Source organism: Entelurus aequoreus, linkage group LG11 (assembly GCF_033978785.1).
Source record: "Entelurus aequoreus isolate RoL-2023_Sb linkage group LG11, RoL_Eaeq_v1.1, whole genome shotgun sequence".
NCBI lineage: Eukaryota > Metazoa > Chordata > Actinopteri > Syngnathiformes > Syngnathidae > Entelurus > Entelurus aequoreus.
The window spans coordinates 5,039,063-5,064,558 of record NC_084741.1 but is presented as its reverse complement, the minus strand read 5'-3'; the positions used below and the strand labels follow the sequence as shown (position 1 = coordinate 5,064,558).

The following is a 25,496-nucleotide window of genomic DNA, read 5'->3' as shown; positions in this document are numbered from 1 at the left end:
CATACGATACAATGTAGTGACATATTTCCAGTTGTTTCACTACAGCACGTCCGAAAAGGAGTAGGAAGAAGCTGAGTTTATTTAATCCTACCCCTTATCATAACACAGCAATTTTATCCCATTTCCTTGTTCTCTGTAACAGAACAGTGAATGAATAAATATTGGATAGGTTGATTGGCAACACTAAATGGTCCCTAGTGTGTGAATGTGAGTGTGAATGTTGTCTATCTGTGTTGGCCCTGTGATGAGGTGGCGACTTGTCCAGGGTGTACACCGCCTTCCGCCCCAATGCAGCTGAGATAGGCTCCAGCACCCCCTGCAACTCCAAAAGGGACAAGTGGTAGAAACTGGATGGATGGATGAATAAATAATATACCGTAGTACAGGGGTCACCAACCTTTTTGAAAGCAAGAGCTACTTCTTGGGTACTGATTAATGCGAAGGGCTACCAGTTTGATACACACTTAAATAAATTGCCAGAAATAGCCAATTTGCTCAATTTACCTTTAACTCTGTTATTATTAATAATTAATGATATATACACTGAATTGAACAGTTTAAAAGAGGAGAAAACACGAAAAAAATGACAATTACATTTTGAAACATAGTTTATCTTCAATTTCGACTCTCTAAAATTCCAAATTCAACCGAAAAAAAGAAGAGAAAAACTGGCTAATTCAAATCTTTTTGAAAAAATGTAAAAAATAATTTATGTAACATCATTAGTAATTTTTCCTGATTAAGATTAATTTTAGAATTTTGATGACATGTTTTAAATTGGTTAAAATCCAATCTACACTTTGTTAGAATATATAACAAATTGGACCAAGCTATATTTCTAACAAAGACAAATCATTATTTCTTCTAGATTTTCCAGAACAAAAATTTTAAAATAAATTCAAAAGACTTTGAAATAAGATTTAAATTTGATTCTACAGATTTTCTGGATTTACCAGAATAATTTTTTTGAATTTTAATCATAATAAGTTTGAAGAAATATTTCACAAATATTCTTCGTCGAAAAAACAGAAGCTAAAATGAAAAATTAAATTAAAATTTATTTATTATTCTTTACAATAAAAAAAATAAATTTACTTGAACATTGATTTAAATTGTCAGGAAAGAAGAGGAAGGAATATAACAGGTAAAAAGGTAAATGTGTTTAAAAATCCTAAAATCATTTTTAAGGTTGTATTTTTTCTCTAAAATTGTCTTTCTGAAAGTTATAAGAAGCAAAGTAAAAAAATTCTTGAATTTATTTAAACAAAAAAAGACCAAGTCTTTAAAATATTTTCTTGGATTTTCAAATTCTATTTGAGTTTTGTCTCTCTTACAATTAAAAATGTCGGGCAAAGCGTGACCAGCTTGCTAGTAAATAAATACAATTTAAAAAATAGAGGCAGCTCACTGGTAAGTGCTGCTATTTGAGCTATTTTTAGAACAGGCCAGCGGGCTACTCATCTGGTCCTTACGGGCTACCTGGTGCCCGCGGGCACCGCGTTGGTGACCCCTGCCGTAGTAAGTAAACAAATATTAAAAACATAAATAATCTTTATCTAAAAAAATAAAAAGGGTTCCAAATGTTCATCATAATTATTGTTGTGTGTACTTTGTGAACACTTGTAGTTTGAACAGTCTCTTAAACTGAATCATATTGGTGCTTTGTTGGATTGTTTTGCTTAATCCATTCCATCATTTAATTCCACATACTGATATGCTAAAGGTTTTAAGTGTTGTACGATCATACAAATGTTTGAAATTACATTTTCCTCTAAGGTTATATTTCTCCTCTTTTGTTGAGAAGAATTGTTGTACATTCTTGACCGGCAGGTTATAGTTTGCTTTGTGCATCATTTTAGATGTTTGCAAATGCACCAAATCGTTAAATTTCAGTATTTGTGATTCCATAAAGTGTTTGTATGTTCTCTATATCCAACATGATGTATTATTATATTTGATCTTTTTTGTAACACTGTTAGTGAATGAAGTGTACTTTTGTAGTTGTTTCCTATATTTCTACACAATAACTCAGATATGTAACACTAGTAAGCAGTGGAGAATATGAAGTGGTCTAGAACAGTGTTTTTCAACCACTGTGCCGCGGCACACTCGTGAGATACAGTCTGGTGTGCCGTGGGAGATGATCTAATTTCACCTATTTGGGTTAAAAATATTTTTTGCTAACCAGTAATTATAGTCTGCAAATGATGTGTTGTTGTTGAGTGTCCGTGCTGTCTAGAGCTCGAGTAACCTTGTAATACTCTTCCATATCAGTAGGTGGCAGCCGGTAGCTAATTGCTTTGTACTTGTCGTAAACAGCGGGAGGCAGCGTGCAGGTAAAATTGTGTCTAATGCTTAAACCAAAAATAAACAAAAGGACAGTGCCCTTAAGAAAAAACATTGAAGCTTAGGGAAGGCTATGCAGAACAAAACTCAAACTGAACTGGCTACAAAGTAAACAAAAACAATGCTGGACGACAGCAAAGACTTACTGTGGAGCAAAGACGGCGTCCACAATGTACATCCGAACATGACTTGACAATCAACAATGTCCCCACAAAGAAGGATAAAAACAACTGAAATATTCTTGATTGCTAAAACAAAGTAGATGCGGGAAATATCGCTCAAAGGAAGACATGAAACTGCTACAGGAAAAAAACAAAAAAAGAGAAAAAGCCACCAAAATAGGAGCGCAAGACAAGAAGTAAAACACTACACACAGGAAAACAGCAAAAAAGTCCAAATAAGTCAGGGTGTGATGTGACAGGTGGTGACAGTACCGTATTTTTCGGACTGTAAGTCAGTTTTTTTTCATAGTTTGGCCGGAGGTGCGACTTATGTGTGAAATGATTACCACATTAGCGTGAAATATCAAATAATATTATTTAGCTCATTGACGTAAGAGACTAGACGTATAAGATTTCATGGGATTTAGCGATTAGGAGTGACAGATTGTTTGGTAAACGTATAGCATGTTCTATATGTTAGTTATTTGAATGACTCTTACCATAATATGTTACGTTAACATACCAGTTGGTTATTTATGCCTCATATAACGTACACTTATTCAGCCTGTTGTTCACTATTCTTTATTTATTTTAAATTGCCTTTCTATTCTTGGTGTTGGCTTTTATCAAATACATTTCCCCAAAAATGCGACTTATACTCCAGTGCGACTTGTGTTTTTTTCCTTCTTTATTATGCATTTTTGGCCAGTGCGACTTATACTCCGAAAAATACGGTACACCTACTTTGAGACAAGGGCTAAATAGACGCATGCTTGGTTATGCTTTAAAGTCATATCCAACAATTGCGACAACGACTTTTTACTGTCAACAGAGTTTAGTTTTTTAATGATTTCTGCTGGTGGTGTGCCTCCGCATTTTTTCAACGCATGCCTTGGCTCAAAAAAGGTTGAAAAACACTGGTATAGAACGTGTTTTGCTTTATTCATTATTGACATGTTTCTTTGTACTTTATGTTGCATAACTAAACGTTGGCATGTTTGTGCTCAGCGACGTGTCCGAGGCGCTGCTGAGCGAGTGTCTGTACAGCAACAATTCACCCAATCCCGACCTTCTCATACGAACCTCAGGCGAGGTGCGCCTCAGTGACTTCCTCCTTTGGCAGGTGAGGAAGACAAAGCAAGCAGTGTTCCCTCTAAGCTGCGCAATTGTGCACTGCTCACACGCCCTCTGCGCACAGCAAATCTATGCTGCGCACAAAATCAAATCCCATCTGAAGTATAAACTAAATAAGCAGATAACAATTTGTTGTAGGGATGATGTTTGATAAGGAATTATCGAGTTCGAGCCTATTATCGAATCCTCTTATCGAACCGATTCCTTATCGATTCTCTTATGGAGTCCAGATAGGTTGTTGTATATGGAAAAAACACACAATATTTGGTTTAACAAAAGCTCACTTTTATTATATAATAAAAAAATAAAATCTAATAAATAAATAAATATTGACTGTTACCCACCTAAAAAAATAAAATAAAATAAATAAATATTGACTGTTGTTACCCAAAGTATATTAAGTGGGATTTTTCAGAGAAACAAATATATACAGTAACACAAAAACAACCTGTCTCTGTGATCACTATAGGGGTACAAATAATAATATAGTGTTAAATAAAATCAGTCCCTTGGGCACAAAACTGAAAATAATACAGCTCTCCAAAAAGTGCACTTCTGCTGCTATTTGACATAACTGTTTGTTATGATGCTTTGACATTTTTGCACTTCATTTCTTTATTGAAAGAACATTCTATGAAGAGAAAAGTTGTTTGCAAATGTGGTTACAATGCTAAAAAAAATGAAAAGTTAAAGCTAAAAAAAGAAATACACTTTATTGAGTTAACATTATTTCTTTATAGGGGGAAAAATGTTATGAGCGAGAGAATATAACAACTACACTACCCAGCATGCGCGGTAGTCCCGAAAAGTGTTGCATGTTGCCACGCTGTGAAAGTAAACGTCAAGAACTCAGCCAACACGCCTCGTCTGCATTATTTATAATTAGACAGACAACACATCTACAGTGTGATTTTGTTTTGTTTACAAGGAAAGAAAAACAAAAGTTCAAAAAGGGAGATATGTTGTATATATATGTATGTGCTGCGGTTGTTTTAAGAACGTTGCGACAGCTGCCGTAAAGGAGGTGCGTTGCTAGCCTGGTTGCTATGTTTCCGGTTGGTCGTAAAAGTGTTCGTCATGTGTTTTACCCTGCTCAAATCTCTCAGTAAAGTTATTCGATGGATGATAGCTTTTGTTTTGAACTTTATTACACCTTGGAGCGCGTTTTCCCGTCCATTGTTTTCCTGCTTTCGCTATCTGCGCCTAATGACTGAGCTACGTGACGTCAATTCTTGTGATGTTCCACGGAGCATTTCTGGTCGGGACGGGATTCGAATAAAGAATCAACTCTTTTCCTTTACTATAGTGGTCTCGATAACGGGTACCGGTTCTCAAAAAGGGATTCGAGTCCGAGGACTCGGTTCTTTTCTTATCAAACAACCGGGAAAACCGGTTTCGAGTATCATCCCTAATTTGTTGTGTATGATTTTGCAATACAACTGTGAGTAACAGGTGACACCAAGTGGCCACAACAGAGAAAACAATGTTGAATTATTACGTTTGTAGTAGGTTTGTCCCGATACCAATATTTTGGTACCGGTACCAAAATGTATTTCGATACTTATCGATACTTTTCTAAATAAAGGGGACCACAGAAATTGGCTTTATTTTAATAAAAAATCTTAGGGTACATGAAACATATGTTTATTATTGTAATTTAGTCCTTAAATAAAATGTTGAACATACTAGACAACTTGTCTTTTAGTAGTAAGTAAACAAACAAAGACTCCTAATTAGTCTGCTGTCGTATGCAGTAACATATTGTGTCATTTATACACCTATTATTTTGTACACATTATGAGGGACAATCTGTAAAAATTGATTATTAATCATTGTTCATTTACTTTGCGTTCATATTTCACTGTTTGTTGCATTTTTGTTGTGTTTTGCTTGATTGTAAAATATGCAGATGGAGAGGGGGTGTGACGTTCATATGTTGTCAATGTTCAGTGTTTTATCCTTCATAGTTAATATTGTAAATCCCACATTCTTTATTTTCATGTGCATTCTGGGTGTCTCATTCAGTAAAAAATATTAAAATTCCATTCCGTTTTTTAAGGCGGTCATAACGTTTTAGCAATCAGACATTATTCACTCTCGCTGATGTGTTGGATCCACTGTGGACTGGACTTTCACAATATTATGTCAGACCCACTCGACATCCATTGCTTTCGGTCTCCCCTAGAGGGGCGGGGTTACCCACATATGCGGTCCTCTCCAAGGTTTCTCATAGTCATTTACCGACGTCCCACTGGGGTGAGTTTTTCCTTGCCCGTATGTGGGCTCTGTACCGAGGATGTCGTTGTGGCTTGTGCAGCCCTTTGAGACACTTGTGATTTAGGGCTATATAAATAAACATTGATTGATTGATTATTGTTAGGTTTTGTATTAGTGTTCCTAAAAATAGGACCCAAGCACACATACTGTACAGCAGATTTTCACAGCTTATAAATACCGTAATTTCCGGACTATAAGCCGCACCTGACTATAAGCCGCACCAGCTAAATTTAGGGGAAAATACAGATTGCTCCATATATAAGCCGCACCCGACTATAAGCCGCAGGGTTTTGATGGGTAATTAGCGTAGTATATAGGGGTTCCTGCTACCACGGAGGGGATTGTCGGGACAGAGATGACTGTTTGGGAATGCAAAGCGTCCCATTTATTAACAATAAATCTTTCAATCATTCAATCAAACTTTCACATCTTTGACACGGCGAACAGCATTCGTGCAGAGTACAAATAATACAACGGTGCAAAGTAATACAAAGTGCTCGCCTGTACGTTATCAAAATAACCAGCCTACCGGTATATGAAAAGTCAGTCTTTAATCATTGTGTCATCGTCTTCCTCCTGCGCACTAAAACCACCGAAATCCTCTTCGTCGGTGTCGGAGAAGAACAGGCCGTAAATAAGCCGCACCCTTGTATAAGCCGCACCCTTGTATAAGCCGCAGGGACCAGAACGAGGGGGAAAAGTAGCGGCTTATAGTCCGGAAATTACGGTATATGTGCATGCGTGTGTGTGTATATGTATACATGGATACATAGATATACCGGCCCCCAGACACATATTTTTCTCAAAAGTTGGCCCCCCCGAATCAAAATAATTGCTCAGGTCTGAATTAGAGGGAACATTGCTGGTCACGCTTCCTGCACACAGCAAATCTATGCAAAACAAAGTCAAATCTAACCAAAACTCTAAACAAACTAACCACATAATTTATTCTGTACAATTTTGCCACGAGTGGCCACAACAGATAACACAATGTTGGTCAGCACTAGAGATGATATATGCGTTAAAATGTAATATCGGAAATTATCGGTATCGTTTTTTTTTTTTTATCGGTATCGTTTTTTTTTTTTTTTTTTAATTAAATCAACATAAAAAACACAAGATACACTTACAATTAGTGCACCAACCCAAAAAACCTCCCTCCCCCATTTACACTCATTCACACAAAAGGGTTGTTTCTTTCTGTTATTAATATTTTGTTTCCTACATTATATATCAATATATATCAATACAGTCTGCAAGGGATACAGTCCGTAAGCACACATGATTGTGCGTGCTGCTGCTCCACTAATAGTACTAACCTTTAACAGTTAATTTTACTAATTTTCATTCATTACTAGTTTCTATGTAACTGTTTTTATATTGTTGTACTTTCTTTTTTATTCAAGAAAATGTTTTTAATTTATTTATCTTATTTTACTAATTTTTTAAAAAAGTACCTTATCTTCACCATACCTGGTTGTCCAAATTAGGCATAATAATGTGTTAATTCCACGACTGCATATATCGGTTGATATCGGTATCGGTAATTAAAGAGTTGGGGAATATCGGATATCAGCAAAAAGCCATTATCGGACATCCCTAGTCAGCACTGTTACATTATTTGAGGACAGTACGACTTCATTGCGTAGAACTGTTTATTGTCGGCCGTGGCCATGTAACAATTAACGGTAATAATAACTGCAGTAAAAGTCCAGACAGTTAGTATTTTTTATTTTAAAGTACCAGTTAAGTGGAAAAACTAATTAACTTTGTATGCTTATTTGTGTTTCATTGTATCTACAGTAGTAAACCTAGCTGCACTTTGTGCTGTGCTCGGTCATTCACCCTGTCATTTATTCATTCAAGAAAATGACTGGCAATTAAAATAAGCTACTTAGTATTATAAAACAGCAAGTTTATGTACCCTTTTATTGTTGGCTATTTGGAGACTCTACATAGAGAGTTGAATATATTTAAGCTAACGCATTTAGTGCTGAATGACTCCATTTGTTTTCATATCGTTTGGAGAGGATTCCCCACTTGAAATACACTACTCATTCAATTTTACCGGACACATTTGCACAAAGTTTTGGTATCGGAACAGTATTGCCAATGCGAGCCTGAATTTGACTCTGCATCCGAAAGGAAAGAAAACCAGTGGTGTCGCACATTACTAGTGATTGATCTTTACTCAGAGGAAAAGAGATGGAGGTGTTCTAGCATTTTTACGGTGCGTTCAAAGACCACTGAGCAGAGTAGGGCTAACGCTCGCCAGAAGTAATAATACTAGATTTTATTTGTAATGCACTTTCCATTCAAATAAATCTTAAAGGCCTACTGAAAGCCACTACTAGCGACCACGCAGTCTGATAGTTTATATATCAATGATGAAATCTTAACATTGCAACACATGCCAATACGGCCGGGTTAACTTATAAAGTGCCATTTTAAATTTCCCGCTAAACTCCCGGTTGAAAACGTTTATGTATGATGACGTATGCGCGTGACGTCAATCGTTGAAACGGAAGTATGCGGACGCCATTGAATCCAATACAAAAAAGCTCTGTTTTCATGTCAAAATTCCACAGTATTCTGGACATCTGTGTTGGTGAATCTTTTGCAATTTGTTTAATGAACAATGAAGACTGCAAAGAAGAACGTTGTAGGTGGGATCAGTGTATTAGCGGCGGACTACAGCAACACAACCAGGAGGACTTTGAGATGGATAGCAGACGCGCTAGCCGGCGACCTCACCTTGACTTCCTCCGTCTCCGGGCCGCCGACCGCATCTATGATCGGGTGAAGTCCTTCGTCGCGCCGTCGATCGCTGGAACGCAGGTGAGCACGGGTGTTGATGAGCAGATGAGGGCTGGCTGGCGTAGGTGGATAGCTAATGTTTTTAGCATAGCTCTGTGAGGTCCGGTTGCTAAGTTAGCTTCAATGGCGTCGTTAGCAACAGCATTGTTAAGCTTCGCCAAGCTGGAAAGCATTAACCGTGTATTTACAGGTCCATGGTTTAATAGTATTGTTGATTTTCTGTCTATCCTTCCAGTCAGGGGTTTATTTCTTTTGTTTGTATCTGCAGTTAAGCCCGATGCTATCACGTTAGCTCTGTAGCTAAAGTGCTTCGCCGATGTATTGTAGTGGAGATAAAAGTCACTGTGAATGTCCATTTCGCGTTCTCGACTCTCATTTTCAAGAGGATATAGTATCCGAGGTGGTTTAAAATACAAATCCGTGATCCACAATAGAAAAAGGAGAGAGTGTGGAATCCAATGAGCCAGCTTGTACCTAAGTTACGGTCAGAGCGAAAAAAGATACGTCCTGCACTGCACTCTAGTCCTTCACGCTCACGTTCCTCATCCACGAATCTTTCATCCTGGCTCAAATTAATGGGGTAATCGTCGCTTTCTCGGTCCGAATCGCTCTCGCTGCATTGAAAACAATGGGGAAATGTGAGGAGCCTTTCAACCTGTGACGTCACGCTACTTCCGGTACAGGCAAGGGTTTTTTTTATCAGCGACCAAAAGTTGCAACTTTATCGTCGATGTTCTCTACTAAATCCTTTCAGCAAAAATATGGCAATATCGCGAAATGATCAAGTATGACACATAGAATGGATCTGCTATCCCCATTTAAATTTTAAAAAATCATTTCAGTAGGCCTTTAAAGTGATACAGTACAAACCAATATTTAGAACAATTAGAATATTAAAGATTAAAGTACCAATGATTGTCACACACACACTAGATGTGGTGAAATTTGTCCTCTGCATTTGTCCCATCCCCTTGGGGAGCAGTGGGCAGCAGCGGCGCCGCGCCCGGGAATCATTTTGGTGATTTAACCCCCAACTCCAACCCTTTGTTGCTGAGTGCCAAGCAGGGAGGTTATGGGTTCCATTTTTATAATCTTTGGTATGACTCGGCTGGGATTTGAACTCCAACCTACCCATCTCAGGGCGGACACTCTAACCACTATGACTGAAACCTTAGTGAAATATAACAAACAAACAAAATACTGGGTTTTCTAACAGTGTTTATTCATTTTAGTCATTCAAAGAAGAAATAACTTGGTCAAAAGATTTCAGTGTGTGTGTAAGTATTTTTTGAGCACATTCGACAATACCACAACAAAAATAACTGATCATTTTGGTCACAATAACCGTGATAGGAAATGTTCATATCGTTACATCCTGAGCCGGCTGTAACCACACCAAAAAACTACTATCTAAAGAAACTGGTCATTTTCTGCTATACTAAAAGCAGCTCTGTCATCTGTCATATTAACAGCAGCCGCTCGTTCTTGCTCCCACGCACGCCTTAGACTCAGCTACTGATGCCTTTATGGCCACACAAAAAGTGGGACATCTCCAACACCACACCAACTGTTAATGTCAGGTCTTTACACTGTGATGCGGCCCACATGCAGCCAATTAATGTCGTAAACGTGTTATGCATGCATGGCACTGTTTTGCTAGTACGCTTTTAACAGTAATATAAACACACATCTGATTGAGGAGTGTCTGTTTACAGTACTTCTTTGTTGCACCATAGTAAGTTATAAGCATTTACCAGCTTTAACTCCCGGTATTCAGCGCCTCTCCCGATAACCTCCCGGCAGAAATTTTCTCCCGACAAACTCCCGGTATTCAGCCGGAGCTGGAGGCCACGCCCCCTCCAGCTCAATGCGGACCTGAGTGGGGACAGCCGGTTCTCACGCCCGCTTTCCCACAATATAAACAGCTTGCCTGCCCAATGACGTCATAACTGTAGAACAGGGGTCACCAACCTTTTTGAAAGCAAGAGCTACTTCTTGGGTACTGATTAATGCGAAGGGCTACCAGTTTGATACACACTTAAATAAATTGCCAGAAATAGCCAATTTGCTCAATTTACCTTTAACTCTATGTTATTATTAATAATTCATGATATTTATCTTTGTGGAAACACTGATCATCTTAATGATTTCTCACAATAAATATATATAGAAACAGATAAATATCAATATGCAACACTCTATTTTTATATTTTCTCTAAGTGCACATTTTTCAAATTGAACATTTTCAAATGATCACTTTTAAGACAGTCTTGTGAAATCACAATATCCCATTTTAACTAGCTAGCCACTAACATGTTTTAACAAATCATGAATTATTTTGCACCATGTCTGTACAAATAATAACTCATGTAAAATACAAAAGTAAACTCTCAAATTTTTCAATAAGTCATGTCACACTTTGAACTGGACACCAAATATGTTATCTGTTTCTTTGTCAGTTAGTGAAGACCAAGTCTTTAAAATATTTTCTTGGATTTTCAAATTCTATTTGAGTTTTGTCCCTCTTAGAATTAAAAATGTCGAGCAAAGCGAGACCAGCTTGCTAGTAAATAAATAACATTTAAAAAATAGAGGCAGCTCACTGGTAAGTGCTGCTATTTGAGCTATTTTTAGAACAGGCCAGCGGGCTACTCATCTGGTCCTTACGGGCTACCTGGTGCCCGCGGGCACCACGTTGGTGACCCCTGCTGTAGAATGATCGAGGGCGATCGAGGTTCTTGGTTTCTTATGTGGGTTTATTGTTAGGCAGTTTCATTAACGTCCTCCCAGCGCGGTAACAACACACAACAACACACAACAACAGCAGTCACGTTTAGTCTACCGTAAAGCAGTTCGTCTGCCGTAAACAGCAATGTTGTGACACGCTTAAACAGGACAATACTGCCATCTACTGGATAGCCTCCAGAACACTGAAATTCAAGTATTTCTTTTATTTATATGTATAAAAAAAAAAATATATATATATATATATATATATATATATATATATATATATATATATATATATATATATATTAGGGCTGCAACAACTAATCGATTAAATCGTTTAAAATCGATTATAAAAATAGTTGCCGATTAATTTAGTCATCGATTCGTTGGCTCTATGCTATGCGCATGCGCAGAAGCTTTTTAAAAAAAAACAACCTTTATTTATGAACTGCAACATGTACAAACAGCTGAGAAACAATAATCAAAATAAGTATGGTGTCAGTATGCTGTTTTTTCCCAAAAAAATACTGGAAAGGATAGAAATGTAGTTTGTCTCTTTTATCCGATTATTAATCGATTAATCGAAGTAATAATCGACAGATTAATCGATTATCAAATTAATCGTTAGTTGCAGCCCTAATATATATATATATATATATATATATATATATATATATATATATATATATATATATATATATATATATATATATATATATATATATATATATATATATATAGCTAGAATTCACTGAAAGTCAAGTATTTCATACATATATATAAATATATATGACTATATATATATAGATAGATAGATAGATGGATAGATGTGTGTGTGTGTGTGTGTGAAATACTTGAGTTGGTGAATTCTAGCTTAAATATATTCCCCTTTTAACCACGCCCCCGCCCCCACCTCCCGATATCGGAGGTCTCAAGGTTGGCAAGTATGCTTAATATTCCGCTCACAAAATGTAACTGGAGTATTGCAAGTGCTTTTTGGCTCTTTTTCCAAAGGGCGGAATAGTGTTCTCTCATTAGCTGCATTGTTAGCCACCTCATACTTGCCGTCTATTACAAATTAAAATGCAAAAAAAAAAAACCATAGGGATTGTGGATGATGGGGAAAATTCCCCAAAAAGTTTAGTTTCCCTTTTAAGTCTTAAGTTTATCAAGTTTACTAACTAGTTGACTTTCTATTGACAACATATAATAAACAAAGGATTGTTTCTGTACATTAGATCACCGCTTCATGGGTTACGGGTTACACTTGTATTGTGTTGTTCTACCTTCAAGGTACTCAAAGCGCTTTGACACTATTTCCACATTCGTGATGGCGACCACGACTCATCAGGAGCAAGGGTGTTCTTGCTCAAGGACACAACAGACGTTAAAATTAAAGTAATTAAAATCCAAATAATGGATACGTCCAGGAAAAGCGTTGAAGTAACTATTTGTGTTCTAGTCTGCCTGTCACTGTTACTAAAGGAATGTAAAATGCTGTTTTGCACGTTAGGACGCAGTTTCCGGCATCAAGTTTTCAGTATTGTACTTCCAAAACATGCAGTTACTGGAACATCACGTCTTGTCAAAGCATCCTCCTGCTAGCAAATGTTGAGGAAATTGACTTGTGAGACAGCACCCTCTGCTGGATTTAAAGCTGCACTATAATTCCACCCCTTCATAGCGCCATTAAACTGCTTTTATTCAGAGGATGTTAGCAACATTTCCACGGATGCCTAAGAGTCACTCGCTTTCCAATGTGTTGTAAGCATTATATCCCGCCCTCTTACGGCTTTCACGACAAAATGACGTAACAACTCGCGCTTCAGCTTTGTGTTTTGTCAAATAGCTAAACAGCTATCCTTGACTATATATTTAATTGTAACAACAACATATAACTGCAAATTGTTAGTTGCTTCTCTTGGACTGCTTTAGTGTACAGTACAGGCCTAAAGTTTGGACACACCTTTTCCTCTTTCAATGCTTTTTCTTTATTTTCATGACTATTTACATTGTAGATTGGCACATCAAAACTATGAATGACCACATGTGGAGTTATGTACTTAATAGGGATGTCCGATAATGGCTTTTTGCCGATATCCGATATGCCGATATTGTCCAACTCTTTAATTACCGATACCGATATAAACCGTATACCGATATCAACCGATATATACAGTCGTGGAATTAACACATTATTATGCCTAATTTGGACAACCAGGTATGGTGAAGATAAGGTCCTTTTTAAAAAAATTTATCAAATAAAATAAATAAATTAAAAACATTTTCTTGAATAAAAAAGAAAGTAAAACAATATAAAAACAGTTACATAGAAACTAGTAATTAATGAAAATTTGTAAAATTAGCTGTTAAAGGTTAGTACTATTAGTGGACCAGCAGCACGCACAAACATGTGTGCTTACGGACTGTATCCCTTGCAGACTGTATTGATATATATTGATATATAATGTAGGAACCAGAATATTAATAACAGAAAGAAACAACCCTTCTGTGTGAATGAGTGTAAATGGTGGAGGGAGGTTTTTTTGGGTTGGTGCACTAATTGTAAGTGTATCTTGTGTTTTTTATGTGGATTTAATTTAAAAAAACCCCCCAAAAAACCGATACTGATACTAAAAAACCGATACCGATAATTTCCGATATTACATTTTAACGCATTTATTAACGATATTATCGGGCATCTCTAATTTACATTGTAGATTGTCACATCAAAACTATGAATGACCACATGTGGAGTTATGTACTTAATAGGGATGTCCGATAATGGCTTTTTGCCGATATCCGATATGCCGATATTGTCCAACTCTTTGATTACCGATACTGATATCAACCGATACCGATATCAACCGATATATGCAGTCGTGGAATTAACACATTATTATGCCTAATTTGGACAACCGGGTATGGTGAAGATAAGGTACTTTTTAAAAAAATGAATCAAATAAAATAAGATAAATAAATTAAAACAATGTTCTTGAATAAAAAATAAAGTAAAACAATATAAAAACAGTTACATAGAAACTATTAATTAATGAAAATTTGTCAAATTAACTGTTAAAGGTTAGTACTATTAGTGGAGCAGCAGCACGCACAATCATGTGTGCTTACGGACTGTATCCCTTGCAGACTGTATTGATATATATTGATATATAATGTAGGAAGCAGAATATTAATAACAGAAAGAAACAACCCTTTTGTGTGAATGAGTGTAAATGGGGGAGGGAGGTTTTTTGGGTTGGTGCACTAATTGTAAGTGTATCTTGTGTTTTTTATGTGGATTTAATTAAAAAATAAAAAATAAAAAAAACGATACGGATAATAAAAAAATGATACCGATAATTTCCGATATTACATTTTAACGCATTTATCGGCCGATAATATCGGCAGACCGATATTATAGGACATCTCTAATTTACATTGTAGATTGTCACATCAAAACTATGAATGACCACATGTGGAGTTATGTACTTAATAGGGATGTCCGATGATGGCTTTTTGCCGATATCCGATATGCCGATATTGTCCAACTCTTTAATTACCGATACCGATATCAACCGATACCGATATATACAGTCGTGGAATTAACACATTATTATGCCTAATTTGGACAACCAGGTATGGTGAAGATAAGGTACTTTTTAAAAAAATGAATCAAATCAAATAAGATAAATAAATTAAAAACATTTTCTTGAATAAAAAAGAAAGTAAAACAATATCAAAACAGTTACATAGAAACTAGTAATTAATGAAAATTTGTAAAATTAACTGTTAAAGGTTAGTACTATTAGTGGACCAGCAGCACGCACAATCATGTGTGCTTACGGACTGTATCCCTTGCAGACTGTATTGATATATAATGTAGGAAGCAGAATATTAATAACAGAAAGAAACAACCCTTTTGTGTGAATGAGGAGGGAGGTTTTTTGGGTTGGTGCATTAATTGTAAGTGTATCTTGTGTTTTTTATGTGGATTTAATAAAAAAATAAAACCCCAAAAAAACGATACTGATAATTAAAAAAAACGATACCGATAATTTCCGATATTACATTTTAACGCATTTATCGGCCGATATTATCGGCAGACCGATATTATCGGACATCTCTAATTTACATTGTAGATTGTCACATCAAAACTATGAATGACCACATGTGGAGTTATGTACTTAATAGGGATGTCCGATAATGGCTTTTTGCCGATATCCGATATGCCGATATTGTCCAACTCTTTAATTACAGATACCGATATCAACCGATACCGATATCAACCGATATATACAGTCGTGGATTTAACACATTATTATGCCTAATTTGGACAACCATGTATGGTGAAGATAAGGTACTTTTTAAAAAAATGAATCAAATAAAATAAGATAAATAAATTAAAAACATTTTCTTGAATAAAAAAGAAAGTAAAACAATATAAAAACAGTTACATAGAAACTAGTAATTAATGAAAATTTGTAAAATTAACTGTTAAAGGTTAGTACTATTAGTGGACCAGCAGCACGCACAATCATGTGTGCTTACGGACTGTATCCCTTGCAGACTGTATTGATATATATTGATATATAATGTAGGAACCAGAATATTAATAACAGAAAGAAACAACCCTTTTGTGTGAATGAGTGTAAATGGGGTGGGTTGGTGCACTAATTGTAAGTGTATCTTGTGTTTTTAATGTGGATTTTTTTTTTTTTTAAAAACACACAAAAAAACGATACTGATAATAAAAAAACAGATACCGATAATTTCCGATATTACATTTTAACGCATTTATCGGCCGATAATATCGGCAGACCGATATTATCGGACATCTCTAATTTACATTGTAGATTGTCACATCAAAACTATGAATGACCACATGTGGAGTTATGTACTTAATAGGGATGTCCGATAATGGCTTTTTGCCGATATCCGATATGCCGATATTGTCCAACTCTTTAATTACCGATACCGATATCAACCGATACCGATATATACAGTTGTGGAATTAACACATTATTATGCCTAATTTGGACAACCAGGTATGGTGAAGATAAGGTACTTTTTAAAAAAATGAATCAAATAAAATAAGATAAATAAATTAAAAACATTTTCTTGAATAAAAAAGAAAGTAAAACAATATAAAAACAGTTACATAGAAACTAGTAATTAATGAAAATTTGTAAAATTAACTGTTAAAGGTTAGTACTATTAGTGGACCAGCAGCACGCACAATCATGTGTGCTTACGGACTGTATCCCTTGCAGACTGTATTGATATATATTGATATATAATGTAGGAACCAGAATATTAATAACAGAAAGAAACAACCCTTTTGTGTGAATGAGTGTAAATGGGGTGGGTTGGTGCACTAATTGTAAGTGTATCTTGTGTTTTTTATGTGGATTTAATAAAAAAAACAAAAACAAAACGATACTGATAATAAAAAAAACGATACCGATAATTTCAGATATTACATTTTAACGCATTTATCGGCCGACAATATTGGCAGACCGATATTATCGGACATCTCTAGTACTTAACAAAAAAAAGGTGAAATAACTGAAAACATGTTTTATATTCTAGTTTCTTCAAAATAGCCACCCTTTGCTCTGATTACTGCTTTGCACACCCCAAGAACATACAGTACAGTTTGGACACACCTCCTCATTCAATGCCTTGTCTTTATTCTCATGACTATTTACATTGTAGATTGGCACATTGTCTTCTCCGCCTTCAATTGTCTCCATATTTTAAAGGCATCCCCGATACAAATCCCGGTTTTGCTCCTGGCTTTGTCATGAATAAGTTGAGAATGGTAACTTTGAGATGTACTAAGGTCTGACATGTTTAGTTACTTTACCAGTGGCAGTAGCCAGACCAAGATGGCAACCTGGATGTGACACACTCAGACTTTCTAATTGGTCAAACGGTGGAGGGCGGGGTATGGAAATGAAAACGATAACAATATTTCGGGGCTGTAAATCTAATTTGAAATGCGCATTTGAACTACTGTTACCAGTTATAGAGGTATTGGAAAAAAACTTGATTTATTCATGCCTTTTAACATATTTAATGATGACTTGACATGACATTATTACATATGGCTCCTTTATCATCAATATAATCAATATTTTTACCAGTGGGATGATCAAATGAATGAATTGCACAACAGTACTAATGACAAGGAAGGATACTCTCGTTACATCGTTTCCTGTAGGACTTTGCTAACTTTTTTTTGTCTCCCCGGCAGACGTCCCACTCGTGTTTAGCGTTCCAGTCGATGCTGTGGCCCGAGTACTCCTTCTGGAACTTATGTGAAGCCATCCTGCAGTATCAAGTCAACCACCAGTCCATCCAGGTGAGGCTTTACTCCACGCTGGTTTTCTTGCGTTCATGGTGGAGACCACCAGAGCGTTCGCTTGAGGACCTTTTAGGTTCTTCATTAAAGGGGAACCGCATGTTTTTTGGAGGTGTGCCTATTAGTCACAATCCTTACGTAAAACAGGAACACGTGTTTGTCTTTTTGTTAATGCATTCTAAATCGTAAATAAGGATTAGCAAAAGTCAGCTATCAATGGACTCTATTCCATCTACACTGAGGCGTGTTCATTTCACAGACTCATCACAATGTTTGCTTTTCCCTTCAACAACACTTTTTGGGTCAAACAATGATCCAGAACCTTATATTTTTTAGTAAGGTTGGGTACTGTTCACTGTTGAATCAATATCAGTACTCAACGGTACCAATTTCCTCTACTTGTGTGTTCATGTGGTTAAAAATGTTTATTTGTGTGAAACCTTAAATTAAACATGATCATTTCTGAAATATCAAATATATCAAAACTATTTGTATAGTAACATATTTGCAATTGTTTTGCGAATGTCTTCAACATAACAATTTTCTTAGTATTGCACAAAATAAAACCTGACTCTATGTACTATTTTCTTTTTCCATCTGAGAAATATGTGCTGGGCGTCCATGGAGGCAATTAAATGAAAAAGAAATGAGCAAAAAAAGATGGAGTAAAAAATAAAAGACCAATTGAATATGTTTCAAAAATATTACATTCCTAATGAAAGTTAACATTACAAATTACAGTACGAGGAACGGAGCTGATTTTGCAAGTTAATCTATTGTAAGTTCAAATGTTTTCCTCTCAAGTGCTAGCAAGTCTAATTGCTAATTAGAACAGACATGACATCACGACTGGATCTTGTAGTAATTACATAGTATTTACTACAATAAATGTATTTTGTTGTTTTTTTACAATAATTTATCTTTTATTGTGTATTCAATACATGCATAATATAGCTAAACATATGTATGTCATGTTCAAAAGACATAAATACCACAACTTTTATTGACCTCTCGTCCAAAGATACTGTATAGTACTGTTAAAACGTACGTCTATAATTGCTAATTAGAACAGACGTGACGTCATGGGCCACCCAGGCACTGAAACATGGCACCGCTGGATCTTACGGTCGGTGCCAAAAAAAAGTACCGGATTAGGTGCTCATGCCTATTTTTGAACCTGAATATAAGGAGGACGAGCTACAAGTTGTGTGCTAAACAGATCGAGCTATAGCGAAACACTAAGCATCATGTAGCAGTATTGCTAAGTGCTACGCTAGATATACAAACTACAGACATAATAAAGCAATCAGTGTTAGGGGTGTAACGGTACACAAAAATGTGGGTTCGGTACGTACCTCGGTTTAGAGGTCACGGTTCGGTTCATTTTCGGTAAGAAAACAACAAAATATACATTTTTGGGTTATTTATTTACCAAATTTGCCAAATCTTCCACCGAAAATATTTTTCTTAGTGTAATATTTGATGTGAAGTAATGGGAACCTTGGATAGGTCAATAATTCATAACAACATTGATTTTGATTCAATATTATGTTTTGAGCAATGACAGTTTCAAAGAAAAAAAACAGCTTTGTTTTATTAGTCAACATTGCAACTTTTTCTAAATTACATTTAACCTGTCAGCTTTTTTTATTTCACTTTTGTTATGTTTTTTTTTATTTGAATAGTATTTTTAGAATGTGCCGTGGGCATTTAAAACATTAGCTGTGGGCCGCAAATGGCCTCCGGGGCACACTTTTGACACCCCTGCTATAGATAATAAAACATTAAATGTGATAAATCTATGGATAAAAAGCAGAGCCTGGCGACGCATGCGCGTTTATCATAACTCTCTCTCTCTCTCTGTCTCTGCCCCTCCCTCACCAATGCTGCTGTTTGTTTTGTTTTCAACCCCTTCTTAACCCTGAACGTACATTGAAAATACACGCAACCCTAACTCAAAATGCCGGACATTTGAGGCATTTAAGAAACTCCGCCCTGACAGCTCCGCAAAAGAGGACATGTCCGGTGAAAAGAGGACGTATGGTCAATCTATCGTAGCCCGTTAGCTGCTAGCATGCCGTGTGTGCATTGTTTACACAACGTGCGTTACGCTACTTAATATGTCCGTGTGGAAACTCGTTCGGTACACCTTCGAACCGAACCGGAACCCCCGTACCGAAACGGTTCAATACAAATACACGTACCGTTACACCCCTACTTAGTGTACAATGTCTGACTGATGGGGTTTTCATATCTTCCTGTTTAGATGAAAAATTAACCATAATCCTCACAATTAAAAAAAAAAAAATGTTACAAATAATTTTCTTTCCGTGTCTTTCTGGCCATCCCCGGGTCTAAGTTGGCTGTCAAAGTTGACCAACTTCTCAGTTTATGGCCACAACCTTCTACTATCCAGGTGAGAGGATTGGTTTATGACCTAGAACAGGGGTCACCAACCTTTTTGAAACCAAGAGCTACTTCTTGGGTAGTGATTAATGCGAAGGGCTACCAGTTTGATACACACTTCAATAAATTGCCAGAAATAGCCAATTTGCTCAATTTACCTTTAACTCTATGTTATTATTAATAATTAATGATGTTTACACTTAATTGAACGGTTTAAAAGAGGAGAAAACACGAAAAAAATTACAATTAAATTTTGAAACATAGTTTGTCTTCAATTTCGACTCTTTAAAATTCAAAATTAAACCGAAAAAAGGAAGAGAAAAACTTAAAAAAATAATTTATGGAACATCATTAGTAATTTTTCCTGATTAAGATTAATTTTATAATTTTGATGACATGTTTTAAATAGGTTAAAATCCAATCTACACTTTGTTAGAGTATATAGCAAATTGGACCAAGCTATGTTTCTAACAAAGACAAATGACTATATTTTCTAGATTTTCCAAAACAAAAATTAAAAAAAAAAATTAAAAAGACTTTGAAATAAGATTTCAATTTGACTCTACAGATTTTCTGGATTTTCCAGAATATTTTTTTTGAATTTTAATCATAATAAGTTTGAAGAAATATTTCACGAATATTCTTCGTCGGAAAAATAGAAGCTAAAATGAAGAATTAAATTAAAATGTATTTATTATTCTTTACAATAAAATTTTTTTTTTATTTGAACATTGATTTAAATTGTCAGGAAAGAAAAGGAAGGAATTTAAAAGGTAAAAAGGTATATGTGTTTAAAAATCCTAAAATCATTTTTAAGGTTGTATTTTTTCTCTAAAATTGTCTTTCTGAAAGTTATAAGAAGCAAAGTAAAAAAATGAATGAATTTATTTAAACAAGTGAAGACCAAGTCTTTCAAATATTTTCTTGGATTTTCAAATTCTATTTGAGTTTTGTCTCTCTTAGAATTAAAAATGTCGGGCAAAGTGAGACCAGCTTGCTAGTAAATAAATACAATTTAAAAAATACAGACAGCTCACTGGTAAGTGCTGCTATTTGAGCTATTTTTAGAACAGGCCGGCGGGCTACTCATCTGGTCCTTACGGGCTACCTGGTGACCCCTGACCTAGAATTAACTTTCACTATCTTAGCGGTGAAGCAACAGCAGCTCGCCGCCTCAATATGTCAATATAGCAGCATAAGCTAGTTAGCGCTCTGTGTTTAATAAATGTACTGTGTTAGCACTTATAATAACAATATTGTTGGGTCACGAGATGTAAACAGAGTATTGTTGGTTTTGGGATGTTTTTTTAGAGGGCTTTATGTGCGGAATAGTGCACTCCATTAGCTGCATTGTCATAGTTTAGAATGCATAAAAAGAAGAAGGTGTTCGTGTCTTACGTAACGATAGACAACATTCCCAAAAAAGCGCAGTTGATCTTTAAACATGGTTATGGTATCCCAGAGCGCACGAGACCTCCACCGAGAGCACCAGGCCCTCCAGCAGCTGGAGTCGGACCGCGCCTGCGTGGCCGAGCACCTGCAGCGTCACGGCAACGGGAAGCCCGCAGACGGCCACAGGAGGCAGGAAGTGCTGTCGCGCTACACCGCCTGCCGCCAAGAGCGCGTGCAAGACTTCATCAAGGTACTCAGGGAGAAGAGGGACTCTTTCTTCACTGACTTAGAAGCTGTGCCTCCATGTTGAAATGGAGCCCCAATCCTGCCGCTGCATCCTCCCTTCCAGAGACGGAGTTGCGTAGATGATGAAGAAAAAGAATCACTAGAGACAAGTTTCATCTTTGGTTGGTCAACTTCACCCCTGTGGGGCTGTAGAGTTACTGTGATATTTATGCTCGATTTTAAAACGTCTGCTCTTTTAAACGCATGCAGTGATGTGTTGGTGGTGTGACTTGTTGCCAGCACAGTTCATCTGTGTCCTAAGTGTCAAGCCAATATTGTGATCAATAACTACATTTTGACCAGCTTTATGAACAAATTAAAGTGATTACTGATTGTCAAACAAGGATTTGACTCACTAGCTTATTTGTGTGGCTTCAAGAATTCTGACCAATATTTTAATAGAATTCAACTGACGCTGCAACCACCATTTGCACTATTTAGACTGGTGAGAAATTAACACCAATAACATACAATATATATATATATATACACATATGTATATATGTGTATATATATATATATATATATATATAATATACATACACATATATATATATAATATACATACACATATATATATATAATATATATACACATATATATATAATATATATATATACAGATATATATACACATATATATAATATATATATATATAGTGTATATATATATATATATATATATATATATATATATTAGGGCTGCAACTAACGATTAATTTGATAATCGATTAATCTGTCGATTATTACTTCGATTAATAATCGGATAAAAGAGACAAACTACATTTCTATCCTTTCCAGTATTTTATTGAAAAAAAAACAGCATACTGGCACCATACTTATTTTGATTGTTTCTCAGCTGTTTGTACATGTTGCAGTTTATAAATAAAGGTTTTTTTAAAGCCTCTGCGCATGCGCATAGCATAGATCCAACGAATCGATGACTAAATTAATCGGCAACTATTTTTATAATCGATTTTAATCGATTTAATCGATTAGTTGTTGCAGCCCTAATATATATACAGATATATTTATATATATAGTATGTATATATATATTTATAGTGTATATATATATATATATATATATACAGTATAATATATATATATATATATATATATATATATATATATATATATATATAAAATATGCATATATATATACAGTATAATATATATAGTATATATATATATATATATACTATATATATATATACACTATATATATATATATATATATATATATATATATATATATATATATATATATATATATATATATATATTAGTATATATAAGTACAGGCCAAAAGTTTGGACACAACTTCTCATTCAATGTGTTTTCTTTATTTTCATGACTATTTACATTGTAGATTGTCACATCAAAACAATGAATGAAAACATGTGGTATGCACTTAACAAAAAAACATGTTTTGTATTCTAGTTTCTTCAAAACAGCCACCCTTTGCTGTGATTACTGCTTTGCACACTCTTGGCATTCTCTCCATGAGCTTCAAGCACACCTGTGAAGTGAAAACCATTTCAGGTGAAGCTCATGGAGAGAATGCCAAGAGTGTGCAAAGCAGTAATCAGAGCAAAGGGTGGCTATTTTGAAGAAACTAGAATATAAAACATGTTTTCAGGGATTTCACCTTTTTTTTTGTTACGTACATAACTCCACATGTGTTCATTTATAGTTTTGATGTGACAATCTACAATGTAAATAGTCATGAAAATGCATTGAATGAGGTGTGTCCAAACTTTTGGCCTGTACTGTAAATCAATATATATTTATCACATTTTGGAATTTGGATGAATCATGATTAATCACAGGTTATTACTTGCTTGCATAATTAAAATTTGCTTAAAGAAAAAGACCACGTTTTGGTACACACAATTTTATTGTCAGAATGTCATCCAGGAGCATTTTTAAACATTTTACTTAAATGCATGTCGTTTATTTGCATCAAACATGGTAACCGTTTTATCCAAAGTTCTTCCAGGCTGCATTTTGGAGGGAAATGTGCTGGCGAGCACACCAGTCTGAGCCCCCTCACTCATTTTTGTACTGACTTATGCATCCGTGTGATCACTGAAGGTGTAAAAGAGCGTGTACGGTCCAAATCAATTACACATGCTTTAACTCTTTCATTTTGACAACCCTCATTTTTAAACAGCATAGCTACCACCGGCTTTTAATGACACCACCACACAATATACCACTACGTTTATCTTTACATTTAAAATATTACAATTATACATACATAGTATTTACTACAATAAACGTTTTGGTTGTTTTTTTTTTTTACAATAATTTACCTTTTATTGTGTATTCAATACATGCATAATATAGCTGAGCATATGTATGTCAAGTAATAATAATAATAGATTTTATTTGTAAAAAGCACTTTACATTGAGTAAACAACCTCAAAGTGCTAGTTTATTTAAAAAAAATAAAATAAAAAAAAAGATAATAAATAAAAACTAGAACAGCCAAATAGATAAAACTAGTATGCACATATCTTTTAAAAAAAGCCTTTTTTAAAAGCATCCACAGTCTGTGGTGCCCTCAGGTGGTCAGGGAGAGCGTTCCACAGACTGGGAGCGGCGGTGCAGAAAGCCCGGTCTCCCATTGTTCGTAGCTTTGTCCTCTGAGGTTGGAGTAAGTATGTCATGTTCAAAAGACATAAATACCACAACATTTATTGACCTCTCGTCCAAAGAAACTGTATAGTACTGATAAAACGTATGTCTATAATTGCTCATTAGAACAGATGTGACGTCACGAGCTACCCAGGCACTGAAACAAGGCACCGCTGGATCTTACGGTCGGTGCCAAAAAAGTACCGGATTAGGTGCCCATCCCTATTTTTGAACCTGAATACAAGGAGGATGAGCACCACGTTTTACAAGCTGTGTGCTAAACAGATCTAGCTTCAGCAAAACACTAAGCATCATGTAGCAGTATTGCTAAGTGCTACACAAGGTATACAAACTACAAACATAATAAAGCAACCACTTAGTGTACAATGTCTGCTCTCAATGGGTTGCCGACTGATGTGGTTTTCATATAATCCTGTTTAGATGTAAATTAACCATAATCCTTACAAAAATTGACACTAATTATTTCCCTTCTGTGTCTTTCTGGCCATCTCCGGGTCTAAGTTGGGCTGTCAAAGTTGACCAACTTCTCGGTTTATGGCCACAACCTTCTAGTTAGGTAGGTCGTGAGTTCAAACCCCGGCCGAGTCATACCAAAGACTATAAAAATGGGAGCCATTACCTCCCTGCTTGGCACTCAGCATCAAGGCTTGGAATTGGGGCTTAAATCAGCAAAAATTATTCCCGGGCGCGGCCACCGCTGCTGCTCACTGCTCCCCTCACCTCCCAGGGGGGTGATAAAGGGTGATGGGTCGAATGCAGAGAATAATTTCGCCACACCTAGTGTGTGTGCGACTATCAGTGGTACTTTAACTTAACTTTGATTTGCTTGATTGGTTGTTGTTTGTTTGACCTTGCAAATCTATAGTTTGTGTTGTGACTTGTTCTGCTTTTTATTTTGTGTTTGTATTAAAGTTCTGTTGCT

The 25,496-nt window shown here is 35.7% G+C and overlaps 1 protein-coding gene across 2 annotated transcripts in view; it reads left to right on the top strand.

Moving 5' to 3' along the window:
- dhdds (dehydrodolichyl diphosphate synthase) overlaps positions 1-22,255 on the top strand; it is a 41,888-nt gene extending 19,633 nt beyond the window's left edge. For both annotated transcript variants that reach the window (XM_062064076.1, XM_062064075.1), the window contains exons 7-9: positions 3,516-3,630; positions 17,722-17,829; positions 21,698-22,255. In XM_062064076.1, the coding sequence (XP_061920060.1) occupies positions 3,516-3,630; positions 17,722-17,829; positions 21,698-21,937 (463 nt within the window). In that variant the 3' untranslated portion in view covers positions 21,938-22,255. The remainder of the gene's footprint in view (positions 1-3,515; positions 3,631-17,721; positions 17,830-21,697) is intronic.
- The last annotated feature ends 3,241 nt before the right edge of the window (positions 22,256-25,496 follow it).